At 34.8% G+C, this 19,660-nt stretch overlaps 1 protein-coding gene across 3 annotated transcripts in view; it reads left to right on the top strand.

Moving 5' to 3' along the window:
- Positions 1–19,660, top strand: part of VPS13A (vacuolar protein sorting 13 homolog A) — a 112,503-nt gene that overhangs the window by 67,631 nt on the left and 25,212 nt on the right. For all 3 annotated transcript variants that reach the window (XM_055790454.1, XM_055790456.1, XM_055790455.1), the window contains exons 47-59: positions 809–1,106; positions 2,280–2,675; positions 3,531–3,635; positions 3,733–3,879; positions 7,891–8,019; positions 8,703–8,836; positions 10,600–10,729; positions 11,073–11,308; positions 13,393–13,546; positions 14,389–14,535; positions 15,095–15,176; positions 16,521–16,590; positions 17,079–17,184. In XM_055790454.1, the coding sequence (XP_055646429.1) occupies positions 809–1,106; positions 2,280–2,675; positions 3,531–3,635; positions 3,733–3,879; positions 7,891–8,019; positions 8,703–8,836; positions 10,600–10,729; positions 11,073–11,308; positions 13,393–13,546; positions 14,389–14,535; positions 15,095–15,176; positions 16,521–16,590; positions 17,079–17,184 (2,134 nt within the window). The remainder of the gene's footprint in view (positions 1–808; positions 1,107–2,279; positions 2,676–3,530; positions 3,636–3,732; positions 3,880–7,890; positions 8,020–8,702; positions 8,837–10,599; positions 10,730–11,072; positions 11,309–13,392; positions 13,547–14,388; positions 14,536–15,094; positions 15,177–16,520; positions 16,591–17,078; positions 17,185–19,660) is intronic.

Below are 19,660 nucleotides of genomic sequence, written 5' to 3'. Positions count from 1 at the left end.
TGCTTTTAGCACCCTTAAGCTAATACCCACTTAAAACTGCAGTGGGTTTGTATGCACAATTTTGCTGAACTGTCACCAACTCTTAGGCTGCTAAGTTGGCTGTGGTTGTTTTTTATGACTTTGTCTTTCTGGTTTTCCCCCAAACCTTTCCCCATTCTTTTTTCAACATGACAGATGTGTATTTCTTTCATTAAATAAATTACATTTTACTGTAGATAAGGTAAGTTCATTAATATTTCTAACTATCTGTATTTTATTTAATAAGGTTTAGTGACATTCTGATTCATTGCACAGATATATGGATGAGTTCCACTTGGCAGTCAGGAAATGTTTACTAACAAAAATCTTCAGTCAAGGAGCAGCTGGTTGGATTAAAGCAGTTGCCTTCCAAAAGTCATGCCTGTAAATAATCCGTAAACTTGAGGCTTTATCTGATAGGAAAGATAGACACTTTCTGCAGACCTGTCATAGCAGTGAATTGTTTATCCAGACCTTTTGCTTGGAACAGGAATATAGCAGCACTTGTAAGGGAATTCAGTAGCTTCTTCATAAGAATCTCCAACAGTCCCTTGTTTGCAAGGGAGGTATGTAGAGGTATGGAACAAAAAGACCCAGGTGGTTTACAATTCCGTGAACTTCTGGGATCCAGACCATGCTTCCTCTTTTAAGTGAGATAAAGGAAGGCAATGAATAAACTCAAAAATATTCCAAGATCCAAGTAATACTAGGTTGTTAGAATTGCACAGTACTCTTTCATAATTGAAAAATTCAGTCTCACTGAGTGTTTAAAAAACATTTTCATTTACAGATCCATACTGAGTTTGCAACCACTACACAGTGAAAATGGAGTGGATGGGGAATATGATATGTGTGAGGGAATTACATTTGATGAAATTATGAAAAATGTGGACAGTTTATTACAAAGGAAATGCCAGTCAGTGAGGTCAACTAACCACTCACTTATCATCAATATTGTTCCTGTAAAAGACACATTGACATCTTCATTATGTGCAGAAGATCAATGGAATTTTCCATGTGTTGTTCATTTGTGGCCTTCTGTTCTTCTCCGCAATCTTCTTCCTTACCAGATAACTTACTCCGTAGAGGTAAATCTTTAATGTTTAAATTTTTTGTGATGTTTCCCACCTATGGTATGAAAGCTGACCACCTGGTTGAAATATCCTTATAAATCGGTATTAAAAGAAAGGGCTTCTGTTAAGATTATTTGTGAAGCAGGTTTGCAGCTCTTGTAAGGGCAAGTCTGTATCTACAGAAATGGACCAGCACCAGATGTGAAAAGAAATGGTATTAATCATTAGTAATAAGCCATACTTTAGATGTACGGTGTTAAGCTTTACTTTGCGTATATGTTTTGGGCTCTGTGAGAGAGGCACTTTCTGCTGCTCAAGTGCAGCTTGAGTGTAATTAAACAGTTTAGTTTTTCATGTCAGCTATTGACTGCTTCAAATGAGAAGTATATCAGTCTACAGTAACATTTTATGGGCTGTCAGTGTTACTGACTTCTAGCAGTAGCATGCTTTTAACAGATTCTCAAAGCCTCCTTTTTGCTAGGTTTTGGCATGACAGGCATTGTAGTGCCGGACTTCATATTCTTTTTGGATGAAATTAAATTATTCCGTGCACTTTGACTTTTTATAGGCATTCATTCCAGGGCCAGATGAGAGCTGGTCTCAAGTAAAACACCTAAAATGTGTACAGTGTGGACATTGGTTCCTCAGCACAAAATGTTTCATTCTGTGGATCTGCCGTGGTTGTGTCCCACTACTTATTGATGTAGAGTTAGACTAATAGAAATATAGATGGGAGACAGTGAAACGTTATTTTTTTTCAGATAGTCTTAGCATTTAGTACTTGGGACACAAACAGAATTTAATCATAAAATTTTGTCACAAATGCACAATTACTAGAGCTGAAGACCATGGCCTCTACAAAATGTATGGAGATAGCAGGCTGTCTTCTGTTTGTCTCTTAAAAATTCAAATTTAGTGCAAGGAATCTATCATTTAAGCATGATTATGTGTGTGAATTTGGTGACAGATTTTTTTTTGGTGTTAAATATTGATAACCATGCATGGTTCTTTTTTCTGTAAAATGTTGTATTAAGGTAGACATTTAAAAATGTTACTTAGTTAAATAGTATAATAAGCATTTTAAAATTTTATCTAAATAACTTAATTTTCAAAGCTAATTAGAAAATAAATTGTTAGGAATGTTGAGTGTGACTCATAAATGTACACTGTTTGGTTTTTCTTGAAAAGGGAAATGGGAAAAAATATGACACTCTACAAGAAGGATGTTCAGCCCAGATTCATAATGCAGTCTTGGATCAAACAAAACTAGATTTACAGTTACTTAACTATCTTGATCAAAATTGGAAAAGTGAGTACCATATAAAAAGCAATCTACCTGACATCAGCTTCACAACGTTTTGCTGCATCACGGAGTTGGATAAGACTGAACTGGATATCGCTGTCCATGTGACCTACAGAACTGGGCAGATGGTTATAGCAATTCACAGTCCGTACTGGTTGGTAAATAAAACTGGTCGAATGTTGCAATATAAAGCTGATGGTATTCACCGCAAGCATCCTCCGGATTACAAAAAGCCTCTCCTTTTTAGTTTCCAGCCCAAAAACTTCCTCCAAAATAACAAGGTATTGTATCTTGTAAAACCTGGCAACTCTGTACTCCCCTATGTTGTTGTATGACAATGTTTTTACACTTTGAAAGTTATCTATACTATGCTATGCTCTGTAAAGGGCATGAAACCTATCTCTGTCTAAAGGCAAGAGTGTAAGGAAGTGCGTTGTCAGATATATTTGAGATGGGACATTCACATTATCAGAGGTATTGTTTAGAAGGATTCTCATCTTTGAAAGAAAGGAAATTCACTGAGCAGTGTTTCCTGAAGGAAAGAATTGCCTTTATTCCATTTAGACTGTATCAAAAGAGGCCCTTATTCCAAATAGGACATAGAAGCTGTGTAAGAAATGTAAAGCTTTGCTACTTGAAAAAAGAATGCTCCTACTTGAAAAAAGAATGCTCCTACTTGAAAAAAGAATACTTGCAGTGGTGATTTGTAGATTGGGTCTGAGTTGGTAGTAGGTTAAGGTTAAGAGGTAGTTTACCATTTGAGTCTACAATGTGAGTTTTTTTATGTTTAGTTTATTACTAATGTTTATTACTCATGGAAGAATGATATAGGAGAGGTCACCCAACTGTGTTGATCTGCCTTTGAGATTTTAATTGTGATGTGTTATGGAAAGCTTTCTTACCTGGTGTCTTCCTCTGGAGTATCTTAGACTTACAATGATCGTAGCTTATAACTAAGGGTGGTACAAAGTATCTTTGTGAGATGATACTGACAATTGTCTTGACTTTGTAATAGAAACACCAGTATTTCAAGAATGCACTTACATTTATGATTATATATATGCGTACTTTATATATAATTTTAAATGTTGTCAGTGTCTGTAAACCAAAAATTAATTCAAGGTATTTCTTCATAGGTGCAACTTATGGTAACTGACAGTGAACTCTCTGATCAGTTTTCCCTGGACACTGTTGGAAGTCATGGTTCTGTGAAATGCAAGAGTCATAAAAAGGAGTATCAAGTGAGTTAAATTTATCTTTCTAAATCTTACTTTCAGAAGATATGAACGAGTTCAAGAAAGGAACAGTGTATTTCTAACAATATCTATTTATTCACAGGTTGGTGTCACCATAAACAACAGCAGTTTTAATATTACTAGAATTGTAACTTTCACTCCATTTTTTATGATCTCAAATAGAAGCAAATACACTTTGGAAGTAGCTGAAGAAGGCAAGGAAAAGTGGATTCCCCTTGTTTTACAACAGGTAAACTTAAAGGAAGCTATTTTGAATTGTTTCTCTCAGGGAAAGAAACCACTGGTTTGAACACTCACTGATGAAAGATACGAGCCATGCTTAAGTGTTCACTGACAGGGTCTGAACATACTGTGCTTCTTCACTAAAGTATTTGTGTCCTGTTACCTTTTCTCACTGTTGCTTTAGGACATACTGTAAAGCTGCTTTATTATACTTGGAATGTTTTCTGCTATCTGCATTATAAATAGAGTAAGAAAGACCTGTTCTATTACTATATTATCTCTCTCTGCAGCGGCACTGAAACTTGTGTTCTGTTTTTGCAGTGGTATCTGATAGAGTGGTTTGGCTGACCTGGTATGGGTCATGCCGCTTTCATACAGAAAGAAGATCCCTCATGTGGATTAGTTCAGATAGTTCCAAACTGTTCTTCTGGGACTAGTCTCACTGCTGTTTTTCAGTCCTTAATGTATAATTTCTAGGGAGGGATCACTGGCCCCCAGGCCGATTGGTGTGGAAGAGGCATTTGGGCTTTTCTACGCTGCAGAGGTCTGTTGCAGACTGGATGTGCAGCTTGGCTGTTTGCATCCCACTTGGCTGTGTGTATCCCACAATTATGTTTTGTATGTGTGTTGAGTTTTGAGGCCATCATGACTTCCTTCAGGACACACAGGAAAAGCAACACATGTCTGGGGTAGTGTTGAAGGTCTATGAAAGCTGAAAGTGATCTATACTGCCTTCTGGGAAGAGTGAAATATCCCTCCTTTCCTTTGAGTCTTGGAAAGAACATATCCAAAACAGAGACGGAGTTCAACAAATAGTGTGGTTGGAGGCCTTCTCACTTCTCTTTAGCATTGTAGGTATTCAGATGGTTACCAAAAATGCTTGCAAACTAAAATACCAAAGTTAAAGAGTATTTTAAAATCAGATTAGTAACCAGCTCTTGTTATATATTTGGCACCTTCAACCATATGCTTCTTAAGTGTGCTTTTTATTTTTAATGATTATGGAAGAGAAATACCATTTAAGTATCTTTTTAAATTTATGAAATTACTACTACTTTGCTTGCTTTATGTTGTCATTGTTCCACTGTAACTTTTAAGTGTACACAATGATGATTAGATCTTTAACTGTGTAAGTCAGTTCAGCTTCCCATAATGTTAGTCATTATTTTCAGAGAAGTTTGCTTTTACTCAAGAATAGGCTGTTTTCCATAAGCCTACACATCTGTTACATTTCCTAATATTCTTATGTTCCTCTGAACCTAACTTTTGTTTGACTGTATGTAGTTTTTTTTCTTTACATGCATGATTCCTCGTCTAGTTCATTGATAAAGCTCTGAAATGACAAAGGTTCATGTATAATAGGATGATCCACTTAATCTCTAACGTTTTACTCTGAGAAAATACAGTTTGATTTTATTCTTGGTGTTCTGTGGTTTATATTTGATAGAGAGTTTTTATTAGAATAAATTGAGTTATTTTACAAACACTTTTGAATTTTTCTTAAATTTCTTGAAATTCAAAGGTAATAGTTATGACAGTTCAGATACATTGCAACATATATTATCTGTGCGTTTCCTATGCTGGCTGTTTTATTGATATGCTTACAGAATTTTCTAGCATATCCCACAAGTGTCATTGTTTCTTAGGTGTTTCATAATTGTATTTTGATCTTAGTCTTCTTTCAGTTATCAAGTATCAAAGGAGGACTTCGTAGATTTTAGGATCACTCCTAATATCCTTTGAAAGATTAGATATGGCAGTTTATGAAATGGAATAGTAGAGGTCAACAGCGGAATCCATATCCCCTCCTAAATTATTCCAAACTTCACTGCCAAAATTGCTTGCCTTTCCACAGTGTGTCAGTATTTTCCCTTTTGATAAACAGTCTCTATAAAAGTCTGTGTTGTGACGTTTGTTTGCCAAGGTTGTTCATATGTAACCTAGTTGCTCAATCCACTATGTTTCTTATTTCTTCTTAATCTAGGTGGTTTCCAAACACTATTAGTCTATATTTGGGCATCCAGGATAGATTTCCAGGAAAAAGTTCCCATCTGATACTGTACTTGAGATACAGAACTCTGTTATCCAGCACTTCTCACTTTATTCTTTTACTTCAGGTTCATCTTCAAAAAACTGACAAGGTTGTTGAAATGTTATTTTGTAGCTCAGCTTGCTCCCCTCTCCCCCATTCTATTTTTGTCATTAAAGCAGAGTCCTTTCTGCTGCTTTTCTTTTTTATCCACTCTTCTTTTAGTGACAGATAGCCTGTGTTCTCAGGGAAAAAAGCAATCCTTGTGCAGAGCCCATCTTCTCTGGGACATGTTCCCTGTCTGGGAAGCAGCCAATATATCAGAAACTTTAAATATTTTTAGAGAAATGCAATGTTCTTCAAAGGTTCTACTGGTTGTTGGATAGTGATTAGTATGAAATGGCTTGCCAAGGACAGTCCTTCAGATAGGTGTAACGCAGGACAGTTGACCAACGTACATCCTTATAGCTAGAAAGAAAGAAAATGTCACTGAAGACGGTACATGAGACCACTGCTAAATGTAAATAAAATATTCTGTAATGTAATGGAGGCTGTTGTATAAATATAATGTCTGCTGAAGCACTTAACATATTTGAAAACGCCATCATTTTGTGACACATTCTGTGGCTAAAGACCATTACAAAATATTTTTTTTTCGGTTATCGGTATTGATTGTGTAACTTCTTGTTTAACCAGTCATTTTTACTTATTTTGGTTTTGACTTTAGAATTCTGTTTACTGTTGACTGGTTCTCCTTGAATTCTCTTTGAACTCTCAGTTTTCTTGTTGAGACTTGCAATGTTTTGTGCTAGTTTGCAACACAATTTAGATTTCCTTTGGCTGTTGGATACATGTTGGTGTAGGTAACACCTTCAATCTTGCTGTTTAACTATATTTTTTTCCTTTGTCTTCCTGCTTCCTGTGGTGTGAGAAACAATGGGAAAGGGAACTTAGTGGCATGGTAAGTTGGTGAACTAGTCTTTCACCATTGAAGATTTAATTCTAGGATTCAGATACAATTAAGTATAAACATTTTGTTTCTTAACCTGTGTTAGAGAAGGATGCTCCTGAAGTTCTGAGTGTTGCAGGTGAACAGTTTGAAATGCAGGAAGACTGGTGTATCTAGACAGACTTTGGCTCTTGCTGGTTGAAAGCTGTTGTTATAGCTTGTTCCTGTGCCAGGACTCTTCTAATTAGTTAAACTCTTCATTAGTTACAACGAAAACTTTTGTGTTCACTATCTTGTCTTACTTATTTGTGTGCAAACTATTGAAGAGGGATTGTCTGTGGAATTTTTAAACCCAGAATGGCTATGATTTCAGTGGTGGATGTGAATAGCAAAACATCCTTTCTAATTTAGCTGCCTAAAGCTTCAAAATTTTTTTTATAAGTTTTATACCCACATACATATGTGTATTTATATTTTTTATGTATATGTGTGTATATAAGTATTTCAAAAGAGCAGCTAGCATGCTGATGTCCTGTGTACTCAAAATTACTATGGGGTGTATTTATGGTAATATCCTTTTTTGTCATTGGTGTCATTTTAAGATTAATTTGTAATTCCTACTTAATTTGGCAAGAAGTATGTTAATGGAAGACTAGTTTTGTCAATTTTTTTTTTTTTTTTTTTGTAACAAGCTTGGCCATTTTGCTGTTGCAGGCATGCTTAGCTTTATATTCTAGATTTTGTATACATTATCCATTTCACATCTACTTCATGTGAATATGAAGTCTTACAGTTTTCACATTTAGCTCCTTCACTTCTTGGTTTCTTCGCTGTAGTCTGAATTATGTCTGATTTCCTTTCCATTTACTGTGGTCAGGTAAGTAATTACTTCTAGGTCTTTTAGTAGAGTTTCTAATCCAACTCACTACACATTTGGGTAGAATTTTAGTAGGTGAGCTTTGGGCTAAAGTGCATACTATTTACCATCTAGTTCATTTTCTCACTTCAAAATATCTGATTATATACTTTTTTTTTTCTAGTGTATTCCCTTTTGGCCTGAAAACGATGCCAACAAGCTGCTTGTTAGAGTTGAAAATTCTGATCTTCCCCCAAAGAAGATAAATTTTGATAAGCAAGAAAACTGTCTGCTCCTACATTTGGACAACAAGGTAAATGGCTGCCTTGGGAAATTAGGTAAAACAACATAAATGAGTTTAATTTCCATTTTTAAATCTTCCTGTCTTCTCATACAATCAAGTATTGCAAAACTTTAGCTGGGGAAAGGTTTATATATATGCAAGTGTATTATTCTCATTTTCATGCGCTCTCTTTCCAGTGTGTACACTGTAGGTGTTCTGATAGAAGTAGGTGTTTTGTTTTAACTGCTTCTCTGTGAAACTGATCTACAGAAGATGAAACACTGTTTTGCTAGTGTTTTCTAGCTGAGGCTGGGAAATATTTACATTAGTTCTCAAGTAACGCTAAGTTACATTGAAAAATAACCTCAGCTTCACTAAACTTCCTTGTGTTGTGTGTGGTCTCATCTAGGAGTAGTTTTTGAGTGCTTTTAATAGTAAGATGTTTTGGAGGGCATTAATGCATGCGAAGATGATTCCTCTACTACCAGCCTAAATTTTGACAATACAGAACTCTTTCAGATTTTTGATTACTAATTCCAGTACCTGTTATTTAGTAGTTAAATCAGGGAAATATTTTAAAGACATGTTAAAATGGGTTGGTTGGTTGACTATTTGATGGTTTTAGCTTATGAGAGTAAAAGTCTTCCAAAATATTTAAATTAAATTTGCTTTACTAGAAATTCATACCACTTCATAATTTTTACACCTGACAGCTTGGAGGAATTACAGTTGATGTTAACTTGACCGAACATTCTACAGTGATTACTTTTTCTAATTATCATGATGGCGCAGCTCCATTTCTGTTGATCAACCATACTAAAGAGGAAGTTATTGAATATGGACAAAGGTAAGAAGAGTTCTAGTGTAGATGTCTGCATGGAGCCATGCAAACTATTTTGTGTGTTGTAAGTACGCCTGTTTCTTAAGAAGCCTGTTTTTTAAGAAATGGATGTCTTAAATTCGTCAGAGCATGCAAAAATCTGTTGTTTTATAAATTGAAGATAATGAATTCTTAACAGAGGATTGTAATATAGTGCTTTGTGCCTGTTTTTACAAGTAAAGAAGCTGTCTTGTGAGTTAAAGAAGCTTTGGCGTCTCTTTTCATATGAACTTTGTGGCCTTGCCCTCTATATTCCTTTGCATTCCTGGTGGGGGCAAACGATGTGCTTGGCTTTTTTGGAGCTCTGCAGGTGCTAGCTGTGCAGAATAGGTAACAAATGAGTTGTAAATGTAATTAGACTTGAGATTTTTAATATGCTATCTTAGTTAGTTGAGAAGTATCTGAAAGAATTGGTTAAAAAGTTCAAATATAAATTATATGCAGTTGGTGAAAATTTGGTTCTGCATGCAGCTGTAATGGTTCTGTTCTCAAGCTGGATTGTCTTTGTAACACTTTGCTACTGTATGCAGATACTGTGCAGTGCTGAGACATGTAAGCAGTATCTACAGCATTCTTGACCTGTTTCTTTTTAAAAGCCTAACAGTCTCTACCATTTTATACCATTTTTTACTTTCAGTCAGTCATAGCAGTGTTGTTTACAGACTTTTAATTGAAAAGTGGAAGAGCTGCTAGTCAAATTAAGCTGCAGCGCTATGTTCCTGTCTGAAGAATACAGTCAATTGTTGCCTTGTTTTTTATCTGTAAATATTATTAATTTTTATCTTTTCAGCTGGCTTTTGGGAAACCCTAGTATAAATTTAATAAGTATCTATGTAACTTTTGTAATGAACTATGGAGAACAAAATAGAACGTTTCAGTTGTAAGGGACCTACAGTGATCATCTAGTCCAGCTGCCTGACCAATTCAGGGCTTATCAAAAGCTGAAGCACCTTAAGGGTATTGTCCAAATGAGTCTTAAACACTGACAGGCTCGGGGCACTGACCACCTCACTGCTGTTGTAGTGTTTGTCAACCCCCTTGGTAAAGAAGTGCTTCCTCATGTCCTGTTTAAACATATCCCAGCACAGCTTTGAACGTTTCCCACTTGTACTATCACTGAGTCCCAGTGAGAAGAGATCAGCACCTCCCTTTCTGCTTTTCCTCCTGGGGTAGGCATCTTTCAGAGTAGAAGGCAAGTATACCAGTTTGTATGTGAGGGGAAGTGGAGTTTAAAAATCCGTTTTTCTGAAAATATGTGCTGTATGCACATGCTAAACGCTGCACTTTTTTTTTTCTTTTTTTTTGCCCTTCAGCAAATCATTTAGGGGAAACCTTTCCTAATCATCAGATTTTGAACATGCTTTTCTTATCTTGGAATATTAATGTTAGTCAGCACAAATCCTGACTTTTTGTATCAGCTTGTAAGCTCCACTGTCTGGTTTTTTTTTTCTCTACTTAACATTTCCTTCTTAATCAGAAGAGGGGAAGAAAATAAGTATTTAAAAATTACTGTATATACTTTTTTCCTATGTATTTTGAAGTATAAATACTGTTTTTATTGTTGTGCTGAGAATGGTTTTATGCATGGTTTTTTATGCACAATGTTGTTTTAAGTTTGCGTTTTCATTATTTGAAAAAATAGTTATTAAAGTGTTCTTGTTGAAATACTAGAATGCAGAAGTCATTGACACAAAATAATAACAATTTAATTTAATAACATTTTGTTATAGCTCCCTCAGTGAAATGGAAGACTGTCTTCAGCCAAATAAGGCAGTACTGTATACTTGGGCTGACCCAGCAGGATCTAGAAAATTGAAATGGAAATGTGGAAATAGAACTGCGGAAATTACCCCAAAAGAGGTATCTGAATGTCCTTTTAATGCTGTCTAACTTATACACTGATGAACAGGATAATGTATGACGTTCCATGTGTAATGAGTATGATCAGCAATCTCATAGATGAGGTTCAATCACGGAACAGTAACAACGCTGTGTTTGATGAAGCTTATGCCAGTAAGCATTGTTTTCAGTTCAGAAGCATCTGTGTAGAGAGAGACTGTTGTAAAACTTCATAATGTAAAATCTCATTTTCCTGTACCTTTAAAAAATATCTTCTATTGCTGTTTGTCTTGCTAAGACTTTTGCGTTTGCTTGTGAAATATGATGATGGAAGGAGTTGTTTAAACTTTCCCTCTCTTCATAGGACAAAATGGAAATACTCAGCCTGGATTGTAGAAAAATGGTCTATTTGGTGTCATTTTTTGAAGGTTTGCAGCGTATTGTCCTGATCACTGAAGACGAGAATGTATTTAAATTGACTTATGAAAGTGTAAAAGCAGAACTAGCAGAACAAGAAATTGTTCTGTCTTTGCAAGATGTTGGAATTTCATTGGTTAATAATTATACAAAGCAAGAGGTGTCCTACATTGGAATTACAAGGTAACTTATTTTGTGTGCAACAGGCTAAAATGTTTAACTTCAGGTGTTTTCACTTGGTTTGGGTGCAATGGAAGAGGAAAAAGATCTTGGTAAATCATTTCTGTTTTACTGTTATGACACATAGTGAAAACATTCTTGTATATTAATGCATATTCTTTCTGTCTTTGGACGTACATGTTTTTGCAGCAAGTATGTGTAACTCTGTGTGGTAAACTTCCCTGTCCATGTAGTTTGGGGAGCAATAATAACTGTAAGGAGTAAGATCTGTGGGGTAGTTAATGTCAGTGGATTTTTCTGTCTCCGCTACAGAAACAAATTACTGAATTCTATGTTGAAAATTTTGATGGAGTAGCAGCTTGTAGTTGTTTTTAGTTTGGATTGAGAAATTGTGGTGGCTTCAAGGCTCTTAATACTTTAGGTTTTCTACTGTAGTGTTTCAGAGGGAAGCAGAAAAATACCTGTTTAATGCTTAAGAGATGTGTGCTATTACATATTCAAACAGGCTTTTTAGAATGCTCAAGGGACAGTTGTGTATCATCACCATAATCCACACATTTTATGTATTCCTAGCCATGAGGTTACTTGTGGTAAGTAAAAAAGTGAGGGTTTTTTCTTTTGATTAATCATTTGCACTGCACTGTAAGACAAACAGGGAAAAACTTCACATACATTTATACTTCACATGTTCATATCTGTCATTCACAAAGAAAATACCAATCCTTGCCCTGGCCTGAGAAACTGAACTCTTGATAACTACCTAGACAGTGGAAACACCACATTAAAAGTGGCAGTTAATTATCTAGATTTAAAGTAGTATTGAGATTTCACTGAATCGGTGGTTTTTGGACGCAGTCATCCATAGTCAGTATAGTATTGTTTTCTTGTTAAACCCCGAGTGGATGTCAAAATCCTGAAAGCTCTTTCCGAGGAGAAGAGATTATTCCTTGAGTATGGTGAAGAAAACCCTATTACTTAAAAAGTTCCCATTTGTGAATGTCTTGTTAAAATGGAGAAGGCAGTTTGTATCTAACTTGATTCAGAAACAAGTTTCACCATGCCAGTCCTGGGATCACAGCACATTGAGAAGCGAGAGAAAAAAATCAAGAAGAAAAAAGACTGGGGGGAGGGAAAACTCCCAGCAGTTTCAAGGTAGTACTCTATTTTGTAGCTGGTTTGCCCTTTAGCTCACCAGGGTTTTTTGGTGGTTCTGCCATTTATGTCTCTGAACACAGACACAGATGTAGCTAAAAGAAATTGGATTATGGGGCTGTGTCTGGAAAGCTGTGTATTTGTGGACTATAGAGTGATTTGTGGAAAGAAGAAGCACATTCCATTTGTCTGATAAGTGGTTTGTGCCCTATTGTGTGCCTTCAGTTTTACTGTAAGGTTTTTTACAGAAGCAGTGGAATGAAGTGGAATTAAGCAGAAGAGAATCCAATGCCTTTTAAGGATGATTAATTATTTTGTTGTTTTATTAATAATAAAAGTAAGAGACAAAAGAAAAGAACTCATTTTGGAAAACCATTAAAAAAACCCAACAACAACAAAACAAAATAAACCAAAACCCCCACCATAAAGTCTGTAGAGGAAGTGTGTAAATTGAAATCACCATCTATTGATTTAGACAGGAAGAGTGAAGGCACTAGCTATCAAAAATAAGAGACAGTTCAAGAGGCATTTATTTCATCTTGACGTGAAGTTCTCAATTCCTCGTAAATTCAGCTGTGCTAAAATAGATGTAGGAGTATATGCAGAAAACTACATGGAGATTGTAGAGTAATGGATGACAGTACTATTGAAATGAGCTTCCTGATTAAGTATCCTTACCTACCCATCTTTATCAAGGTGGGGAGCTATACAAACTTGCTCATAAATTTTCTTTTTTGCCTTATGTTGGAGAGACTGGCTTCCACTTAGTACCAAGGAGTCAGTGGGTATTTTGGGTAACTTGTTTATTGCAGTAGTGCTTTATGATGTGGTTTCTCATTCCAGGGTTATGACATATTAAAAGCCATACTATGGTAGATAAAACTTGTTTTGAAATAGCTAATCCTTCTCCTTGATACTTTGTTTTGTCTTCAAAGTTCTGATGTGGTTTGGGAGACAAAACCCAAGAAGAAGTCAAGATGGAGACCAATGAGTGTTAAGCAGACTGATAAATTAGAACAAGAATTCAAAGACTACAGCGAGCTAACTCCTTCAGAAAATAAGATTGTTGAGTTGGAATCAAATGTTTTGGTAATAATGATAATTCTCTAGTTCTGTTATGTGTATACACAGGAAAAATAAAAGATAATATATCAATTTTGCTATCTTTTGAAGAAACTTCCAGTGAAAATAGAGATGATTAATTTACCTAATCCATTTGAAAACACTTCTCTAGAAAAATACCTGCAAAAAAATCCATAGATGTTTGAAAACTTACTTTAGACTTTTTGTTATTAGCCTGTAATTTTGAAACTGCAGTGTAACATTTTTGCAGGTCATGGGACTAAATATGCATAAAGCTACAGTGAAGAAGCTTAGCGTTTGGTTCATTTGTTATACTGGGGAGGTAGGCATGGTGTTAGTTTTTTGGGTTGGTTTGTTTGTTTTAGCACAAAATCTTATGTTTTTCTAGTGCCTTATTGTGGGATAATTCAACTGTCATTTAATGAGACACAGATGAAAAATTATTCCGGAAGTTCATCTGCAATGTAGAAGAACATTATGCGCAAAATGCTGCTGTCCTTATCTGTAGATAACTTTTAGATACTCATTAGAATTGTGTTGTAAGTAAGTGAACACGGTATAGGTAAACAAGCCAGTTTTACTCAGTTGTAGACAGTGATATTATACTACTCTGACTTTCCTTTAGAAAGCCATGCTAGTAATCCCTTGAGTAACAGAGTAATTTGTATGTATGCTTCTATTGAAATTTATGACAAAATCTGATAGTTTTATGTTGAAAGCTGCAAAACTTTTACTGCTAAGCTATCTTTACAGTGTTAACGAGCAGTGTAAATTTTAAAGTATACTATAAAAAGCAGTCTTTTGAAACATTTAGCATACATACCAGATTTTCTTTAATAATACAACAGGTATGTTTAACTCCTAATGGAATGAACATGAAAATTCAACAACCAAATGAGATTCCTATCAGAAGGAATTATTTGCCAGCTTTAAAAGTAGAATACAGTTCATCTGCACATCAGAAGTCTTTCAGAATTCAAATTTACAGGATACAGGTGAGGCTTGTCTAAAAAGGTAAGTTATTTATTGGAAAAAGTAAATTAGACAGTTGGTTTTATTTTTAAATTGTTTGGATTGGTCATGTTTTGAATTTAATTGTACTCATTGGCTTTTACAAGAGTACTTCTCAGTCTTTGGAAATACTACTTAAATGCTTCTAGAAACGAAAATCCAGACAGCTATATGACTGTTCAGGAAAAGCATTTACCATTCATCTTCCATGCTTTTTCTTGTGGTTTTCTTCACAACCGACAGAAAAATAGGTGCCATTTGTTGTCTTGTATATGTTTAAGTCTTTAAAAAACAATCCTTTGCAAAAATTCTGTGGACAGTTTATTGCCACCAATTTAGAGAAGCTTTTCTGGACTACTTGGATTGAATTATTTTATTTTTAAAATAGAGATGTTTTGAACCACAGTAGCACCTTTTTTCTGCTTTTGAATTGGTGGAATGGTAAAGGTAATGTTCGTAATTCTTGTGTTTGTCCTGAATTTAAAATATTTCACAATTTAAAAGCTAACGTGCTGCACCTTGTCCTGTCCTTACCCCTATTAGATACAAAACCAGATTCCTGGAGCCATATTTCCCTTTGTGTTCTATCCTATTAAACCTCCAAAGTCCATCACCTTGGATTCAGGTTTGTTGTTCTAGTTTAACATAATCCTTACTTCTAAAATGACAAGGTGACTTGTTTATACTGAAGTTAACCGCATCTTTTTCAGATGAAGTCTGTATACGCTTACTGACTACAAATACTAATATTAGATACAGGGAAGCAGTTTTGTCTACAAAGAAGATATACAGAAAACCATTTGAGCAGTTAACAGTTAAAAAAAAACCCCAACATTTCTTTTAGCCGTCAATATCAGACCTTTTAAGCACATCTTTTTGACATGCTAATTCAGTCTTGTGGAGAGCATAAGGTGAAAGTTACATATGGATCAACTTAAAATGGGCTTTTGGCAGTTGAATTCGGACCACAACTAAAACTTAATGCTGACTAATACAGAAGAGTTGCCAGCTGAAAATAAGAGAAGATCAAATTGTTGCTTATATTGATGGTAGTGAATCTGTTGCACCATTTCTGTATTAATTGCATTTGGAGTTCTGGGGCAGTGAGTATTTACTTTTCATCTTCAGTCATCTAGTTTTTCCCTACTGCCCCAAATTAATTGTTTATCTTAGTCATGTTGTTGATTTTTTTTTTTTCATCTTTGCTTTTGTGCAATACATGACCTAGTGATCTATCGGAAATAACCTTAACTAATAAGAAAATAAAAAGCGTGCTGGTCTAAACTCAGAATTGCTATGTGGGGCAGCATTTATAAGATCTGTAGATAAATTATATTTGCCTGTTCTTTGTGTAGCCTGCTGACTTCTCCATTGCTTGGAGCATTACTGAATGTCAGTACACTGTGTGATGAACTGCAGTCTTCCATTAACTTGTTCACTTGTCACTTGGAAGTCACTTGAAGACCAGAGTGATCTCAGGAGACATTCTTGATTGAGACAAAGAATACTGCCTGTAATTTTGTACAGAAGCTAAAATATGTCAGGTGTTTGTTCTAAATATGACCAATTTCAAGCTACAGTGCATAGATCTGCAGAATTCTTTTTTTTTGTTTACATTTTTTTATCAGCTGTGAGAGAATCTTATTCCATGGCTAGGGAAATCATATAAATCTGAGATTATATAAATATTAATTTTCTTTTAAATGAAAACTGTATGTTTTCATAGATAAATGAAATAGAATTTTGATGTTCCATTTCATCCTTGTTTTCCTATTCCTTTCTGTTCCTGCTCTTTTCCCTGAAATAGTTGTTCTCCGTACACTATGTAATTGTCATATCCACTATGTAATCCTGCTTTACAGGGTTGAAAGAATCTTGAATTTATATGACATTTTTGTATTAATAATATAAAGGTATGTATATCATATAAAAATCTGTACTGATCTTTTTTTATTTTACAACTTCATAGCACCAAAACCATTTACTGATGTCAGTATTGTCATGAGAACTGCGGGACATTCACAAATATCTCATATTAAGTAAGTATTTAGGCATGTTCCCTCTCTTTTGCTATTGGTTATATTTAGTCAAGCTTTAAAATTAAAATTATTATGGGGCAAACATAATGAATGCAACACAGTTTTACACCAGTTCTGAAGGATCAGAGCACTTAGAGGTAAGAGCTCAGCCCCCTTTATTATCCACATAATTGCAGAATAAAGCAAGGATTTTTAAGTGTCTTCCTAATGCAGAATTTTAGTCTTTTTTAACTTAGAAAAAGCTCTGTTTAGCAGTGCTGTATACAGTGTTAAATGCTGTAACTTGTTCAAAATAGTTCTGGTTACAGGCAGTATGCAAAACCTTCTTTTCATCAGTAATGGCAAGTCCCTCAAAAAAAACCCCACAAAACAACAGGTATTGACTTAAAGTACCTTTTTTTAGTTAAGTGGTCTAAATACCCTAGATTAAATTCTACATGTTAGAAATGTTTGTAAAACACTTCAGTAATTGTTTTTTTCATATGTAGGTATTTTAAGGTCCTGATTCAAGAGATGGATCTCAGAGTAGATCTTGGCTTCCTATATGCACTGGTTGAATTCTTTACACAGACTGATGTGCCAAGTGACCAGGAGGTAGAAACCTTTTGTTGTTCAACTTAAGTTTGTAATTATTCAACTTGTATTTAAAAAAAGAAAAAACATCTTGGTTTTATGTGTCCTTAGCACTGGTTAGTAGGAGTATCTGGGATTAACAAAAGTTACCATTGCCCCAGGTAAACAGTGAACTCTTGCCTTTGTCCTCATCTTGCATGCTATGCAAAGAAATCTTCAAAACTTTCTGTGAAGAATGAAACTAATGTTGTCCTGGATTCTTTGTTCTTTCTAATGCCTGGGGGATCAGTTAAATCAAGAATCCAGGATGGGAGGAAAGTAAAAATAAGTCTTTTCCTTAATGTGTCTCACTTAAAAAAAAACAAACAACACAAACAACCCCCAAAAACCCAAACCCCAAACACCCACCTCCACCCCAAAAAAACAACAACCACCAAATAACCTTGGAAAATCTTGGCCAGGAAATTACTGACACTTGCTTTCCTATGAGAGCAAGAGAATGTAAAAAGGAATGGAGAGAGGTTGATTCGAAAGTGTTTTCAGTTATTTCCTGCAAAATTAAAAAGTTGGAAGATGATGTAGTTACATGTTGAAACTTAAGTGGAGAGGAGAGGGCAGTGGGAGGGAACAGAATTACTGTACAGGGAGACTGAGAAGTGTTTGTACACAAGAACAGTAGAAATAAAATAAAATACAATAATTTGAAGTGAAGTGCAAGGTACTGTGTTTGGGGAAAAAATAATGAAAACTTCAGTTATAACTATAAAGCAACAGAGGAGCCAGTTTCTTAGATTTGCCAAAGAAAACAACAAGAGGTGATAAGCTGTACAGTTACAGTGCAATTCTGATGAATGTTGGGCATGCTGTTCTTAAGAGTATTGAAATTTGAATGTCAATACACAACAAACTGATAATAAATTATTAGCAGAAAGTGTATCTTTTGTGTATATGTCAAAAATGCTGCTATGAAAAATGAACCAGAAATACTTGCATAAAAGATTTGCCTGAATGAGTAGAGCAAAAAGGTCCTTTTTATGGGGCATTAAAAGGTATTGTCTTACTGTGGCAAGTGAAAAGGTATGCTGGAAAGGAAACTTGGCTTTTGTTTCATTTTATCTGCACATCAGAGATTAAAAAAAAGTATTACCACTCAGGGATTATGCTAAAATAAATAGAAAAGATTAAAAAGTTGTTCCAGTGTAAATATAAATTGAGAATCAGAAGGAAGTATGGGAAAACAAAGAGAAGTAATTTATGGACTAACATTTCAAGCAAGATAAGAATCTTGTTAGAATTTTGTAAGTTTACAGCAGAATATATTTACGTAAGACTGTTACGGGTTGCACTTTCATAGATATTTTAATCTAAGTAAATTTGCTACTCTTGCATGGTATAGTGCATTAAATATACACTCAGTTTCCTACTTTTGTTTAGAATTTTAAAAAGAAGATTCTGATTTTGGTGGGTTTGTAGCTTGTTTTCTAGCCTGTGATTAAATTAAAACTAAATATACTCCCCAGTTACGTGGTTACCTTGAGTTTGCAGTTGTGAGGCTTGAAGATCTAGCTGTTTCTTCCTGGTCCCGTCTGTCTTTCCTGTTGTAACTTGAAGCCTGTGGGTTCTTTGCGAGCTCTAGTGGCACCACAGTTTTGGAAAGACTCACAAAACACACTAATTGCTTATTGACTTAAGACCTTTTATCTCTTGGTGATGATGTAAAATTTTAACTTAAAGAACGGGATCCTCTCTGGTGAGAGGCTGCTTCCTCTAAATGAAGACCTAAGCATGTATTTCTGTATAATCTTTTCTTATTGTATTATAATATATAATTATATATTATATTCTTAATATATAACATACAATATTTTATGTATGATATCATATAAAAATTATATTTAATATATTTTATACGATACTATAATGTATTCTTACTATATTATGAGCTTAATTAAACATATTTTTAAATGTTAATATTAATAATGAGCAATCTAATTGTGACTTATGAAATACAAGGACATTTGAAGGGTTCCTTAAACAAAGCAGACATTTAATGAAGATTAATAATGTTACTGTAGAATTGTTTCAGAAACGTTGCTGCATTCTCATATGCGAGAATATGTAGTCTGGGAACTGGTGGTTCCCAGCAGTGTGCTAGGGCATACAGTCTGTTGATGCCAGGTGTACCTGTGAATTCTGTATTATTGTGGTAGTTTGAAGAATTACATTAATTTTCATGCCTGATTGTGTAATGGAAAAAAATACATTGTTGTATTTTTTTTTTTTTTCCCCTCCCAGTGGAAAGATGAATGATTTGAGATTAGCATTGAGAGCTGAATTGCTAAATCCAGAGGGTAGAGGAGGCCCTATTCTGTATTTCCAATTTTTGGGGAATTATACTTAATATTTAGTGCCTTGATTGTTTTGCTTGTTTAAGTAGCAAGGTGCTACCTGTGTTTACTGTTCTGAAAGGGCTTCTCACATTATTTTCAGTTACAAC

Source organism: Falco peregrinus, chromosome Z (assembly GCF_023634155.1).
Source record: "Falco peregrinus isolate bFalPer1 chromosome Z, bFalPer1.pri, whole genome shotgun sequence".
In the NCBI taxonomy this organism is placed as follows: Eukaryota; Metazoa; Chordata; class Aves; order Falconiformes; family Falconidae; genus Falco; species Falco peregrinus.
The sequence above is the reverse complement of the archived record's forward strand: the minus strand, read 5'-3'. Positions and strand labels throughout refer to the sequence as shown.